The following is a 4,596-nucleotide window of genomic DNA, read 5'->3' on the forward strand; positions in this document are numbered from 1 at the left end:
ACTTAAAAAAATTTAAAATAAACCAAATATTTTAATATTAGTATTATCATGTTTTAAAATTGTATATGAAAAATGGTAATTAAGTGGATTTGCAAAATTATAACTTGTAAACACTACTTGAAGTAGCTTTTGTTTTTTGAGCTTTTTGTTTTAACCCAAAACAAACACCACATATACAGCTTTCAAAACACTGCTTAAAAAATATTAGACTTAACAAGAGCAATTTCTTAATTAAAATTTCAAAACAATAGCAACCATATATATATATATGATTGCATCCACCAATTTATCAATCCAATATAAATTTTACACAAACAAAAAAAAATTACAACCAAATTCTTACCCCAATCCAAAATTCCATCTTCTCAACTCCATCTCCTACCCCTTTCTACATATAATATAAAACCATAACCAATTATTCAATCATAAAGATCGAAAAAGTACCAAAATACCCCCAACAACACAACACCTTTCATTCATCGCGAAAACAACCTAAGCCCACCTTGTAAATCCTCTAAAGTGATAGTCAACAACTCGTCTGTATCCATACAGTCAAAACTAAGCCTCAAATCAAGATTTTCACGAGCATTAACCAACAAAGGATCCACCAAACCTCCATTCATCTCCTTTCTTTGTTTCTCACTTGTTTCAGTCTCTATTAGATTTGCTAAAGTTTTAACTGTACATGAAGGATGCAACTTGAATCCATATAATATGCTTCCTTCCGTTTGATTGTTGTTTTTCATTTTTAGATGAACAATATTGGCTAAATCTTGGGTTGTAAAGTCATCAAAAGTGAAGAATTTTGTCACACGTCTACAAAAACCTTCGTTTGAAGAAATTACACGCTTCATTGGCTCACTGTATCCTGCAAAGATGACTACTACTTTGCCAGTGTCCATAACTGACATGATTTCTTCAAGGGCTTCTAATCCGTAGTCTTTATCGTCTGATTTTTGCATGGGGATTAATCGGTATGCTTCATCCACAAACAAGATCCCGCCTTCCGCTTCCTTTATCTGCAATTTTATTTTATTTTTGGTTTAAAAAGCAGTTCTTTTGAATACCTGGTTCAAGGGTAATTTGGTCTTTTCACACAAGGGGTGGTTTTGTCTTTTTCACACAAGGTTGATTTGGTCTTCCAACACAAGGTTTTCTGTTTGGTCTTTTCACATGTGCGAAAAGATCCATAGTTCCCATTGAGGATAATTTGGTCTTTTTCGCACAAGGGTAATTTGGTCTTTTTATACACAGGTAACTTTTTCTTTTCAAATGTGCAAAAATATCCATAGTACCATCAAGTGTAATTTGGTCTTTTTTCACATAAGGGTAATTGTGTCTCATGTGTGGAATGATCCGCGGTCCCCATCAAGGGTAATTTGGTCTTTTTCACACAAGCGTAATTCTAGTCTTTTAACATCCGAGAAGAAATCTGTGTAATTTGGTTTGTTTGCACAAGGATAATTTGGTCTTTTTTTCGCATGAGGGTAAATTGGTCTTTTTACATGTGTAAAAAGATCAGTAATTCCCTTCAAGGGTAATTTGGTCTTTTTCACACGAGGGTAATTCTAGTCTTTTCACAGCTGAGAAGAAATCTGTGTAATTTGGTCTTTTTTCGCACAAGGGTAAATGGGTCTTTTTCACATGTGCGGAAAGATCTGCAGTTCCCATCAAGGGTAATTTGGTCTTTTTCACACAAGGGTAATTCTAGTCTTTTCACATCTGAGAAAAAAAAAACTATATAATTTGGTCTTTTCACACGAGGGTAAATTGCTCCCTTTTTTTCGCATGAGGGTAAATTGGACTTTTTACAAGTGCAAAAAGATCAGTAATTCCCATCAAGGGTAATTTGGTCTTTTTCACACAACGACCACGAATCAAGATCCAAGAAAATCACAATTTGGAACAAGAATCACTTACCACTCTCCTTGTCTTAGGTCCGGTATGACCAACAAATTCACCAACCAAATCTGTTCTTTGCACCTCTGTCACCTTATCCGTTGGTAAAATCCCAACCATAAAAAGTAACTTTCCAAGAATCCGAGCTACCATAGTTTTACCTATATACAATACAATTTAGAAATTACAATTTCGTCCCCACAATCCCAAACTACAAAATGGTATATAAGTAATTTTACCTGTTCCTGGATTACCAAGGAAGGCCATATGAGGTGGTCTACGGGTCCCAACTTTTAAACCAAGGGCTCTTCGCCTTTCATCTAAAAGCATCCCTTTAGCCCATTTTCTAAGTTGTAATTTAAGCTCATGAAGCCCCACTAAATTTGATAATTCATTTTCAAGTTCATCCATTTTTGCTTTTGTTTGACTGCATGCTTCAACAGCTCTTCGTTTTCTTTGTTCTTCAAGGTAAGATTTCAGAAGTGCTTGTAGCTTCTCGTTTCCTGGTCCTTGTGACAAATGATTCAAAGGAGTCATACCTTCCTGTAATGTCATGTCATGTCTTACAGATAACAAAAAGTAAAAAATAAAAAGTACAGATTTGTCTCATGCATGTCAAACACAGTACAAGTCAGACAATGTACAACCATTCTGTCATGTCATGTCCTGTTCTAACAGATAAAAAAAAAGTTGTCAGACTGTGAGTGGTACATTATCTTTGGCACTGCAGTCAGCGTTATGTTCAAGCAATGTCTTCACAGTTGAGCTGTCCTCTGCTCTGAGTGAGTGCCAAACAGAAAGGTGCAATGGAGTCATTCCATTCTGCATATGGATGATAAAGATTAATTTTTATTTTTTTATCAAGCTTAGATTATATTAAAATTGTAACTCTCAATAAATGATAGAAACAAAGTACATACATTTGCTTTAGCTTCGGTAGAAGCTCCATGAGAAAGAAGAAGTCCTGCAGCTTCATTGCAACCGTTTTTAGCAGCCATGTGTAATGGTGTTTCTCCATACTGCAAAGTCAAATATAGCAAGACAATAAGTTTCCATTTTTTGAAGTGAAAATCATAGGCAGAGTATATGAATAATCAAATCCGATAAAGATTTTACACACCATGTTTTTTGCTTCCAACTCAACTGTTTCAGGTCCTGCCATGTTCAAGAGGAACTTAACTACTTCAACACTGTTATGACCAGCAGCAACATGAAGGGGTGTATTTGCCATCTGCATAAAGAAAGATTCATGAATGTAAATAATCAAATTAAAATGGTAAATGTCTCCCCTTATAGAACTCCAAGAATCACTACATCAGAAGAACAAAATTATGTCACAGTTCCACTCAGGCATAACATCAAACAGGTGGTGTGCAATTATGACCAACTTAAAATAGGTTCCTCGGTTATTGCCAATTATGTTTAATTTTCAAGATTCACGAATTAAATCACACAAAAAGTAGTTGTTTATGGGATACATATTACCAACAAAAAAACACATCAAGATAACCTTGTATACAAAACCCCTAATCGTAATTCTGATGTAAGCTTCTCGTTCCTTCAATAAACATAAATCTTTGAGATAGGGATTTTCTTACAACGGGGTTCCGATCATTGGTGAGTGAAGGGTTGTCACGGAGACGCCTCTGGACGGCGGGAAGATCGCCGGACTGAGCAGATGCATGAATGGTGGCTGGTTTTGTAGATCTTGAAAGCTGCTGATCTTTAACCCTCTGCATCCTTAGCAATCCCGTCGTCGTCGAAATGAAGAAGAATTGAAGGAAACCTCGCGAAATCCTTGATTAATTGGGGTTCAATCTGTTCTTCCAAGGTTGGATCTTTTCTGCTTTAATCGTCCTATTCGACTAATAAGCAGAAGACCACCAATGGAAATCAAACCTCAAATGACAAACCCTCAAGAAATCAATCAGCTCTTGGGAATTACCATTTTATTTAATTGGCATTTGACTATTTGGTAATGGAAAACTGTAATATGACGTGAGTGGTGAGGAAATTAGCTGTCTCGATTATTATTACAGGCGTCGGTGCATGTGGGCGTCGCTAATCATTATTAGTACTTTAGCTTAATGCCAAACCAAGTTTCTATTAATAATTTCTTAAAAAAAAAAAAAAAACCTGCAAAAATGGTCTCTATGTATTTTTTTTGGGGTTTTAGTCCAAACCTCGACTTTTTTGGATTAATGGTCCTTTTCAGCTAGTTTAGTTGCAGATTTGGTTCCTCAGTAAACTGAAATGACTTTAATACCCTTGGGATATTTATTTTATATTTTACTTTAATTTTTCTTAAATCTAATAATTATTAATTTATTTAAAAAATAAGAGGGCCCACCTCTCTCTCTCTCTCTCTCTCTCTCTCTCTCTCTCTCTCTCTCTCTCTCTCTCTCTCTCTCTCTCTCTCTCTCTCTCTCTCTCTCTCTCTCAGAGTACAAAACACCATAAAACTACCACCCATCTTCACACCTTTGTGATTCACTGCTACTCTTCTTCCCTTTGTTTTGTCGCTGCCACCAACTAGAACAAGACCCACAAAGGGTCGCCGGAAAAAGGCGATTGCCTGTTGTTTTGCGACATCCCAACCACCGCCACAACTGCTGTCGGCTGAATCTCTTCCCTCGACCTCCTTTTCATCTCCAAACTCACTCCCTCTCTCTGGTTCTCACTCCACCAACGAAGAGG

General features: G+C 36.3%; 1 protein-coding gene across 1 annotated transcript; it reads right to left on the bottom strand.

Annotated features, from left to right (window-relative positions):
• Positions 1 to 285: 285 nt before the first annotated feature.
• LOC145124424 (AAA-type ATPase family protein / ankyrin repeat family protein) lies at positions 286 to 3,781 on the bottom strand. The gene is made up of 7 exons (XM_079059749.1): positions 3,498 to 3,781; positions 3,020 to 3,130; positions 2,820 to 2,918; positions 2,611 to 2,721; positions 2,139 to 2,442; positions 1,921 to 2,060; positions 286 to 1,019 (listed from the first exon to the last, which is right to left on the bottom strand). Exons 1-7 carry the CDS (start codon positions 3,636 to 3,638, stop codon positions 477 to 479), a joined length of 1,449 nt encoding a protein of 482 aa, XP_078915875.1. The 5' UTR covers positions 3,639 to 3,781; the 3' UTR covers positions 286 to 476.
• Positions 3,782 to 4,596: the final 815 nt, after the last annotated feature.

This window comes from Lactuca virosa, chromosome 7 (assembly GCF_052849685.1).
Source record: "Lactuca virosa cultivar CGN04683 chromosome 7, Lactuca_virosa_CGN04683_v6, whole genome shotgun sequence".
Taxonomy (NCBI): domain Eukaryota; kingdom Viridiplantae; phylum Streptophyta; class Magnoliopsida; order Asterales; family Asteraceae; genus Lactuca; species Lactuca virosa.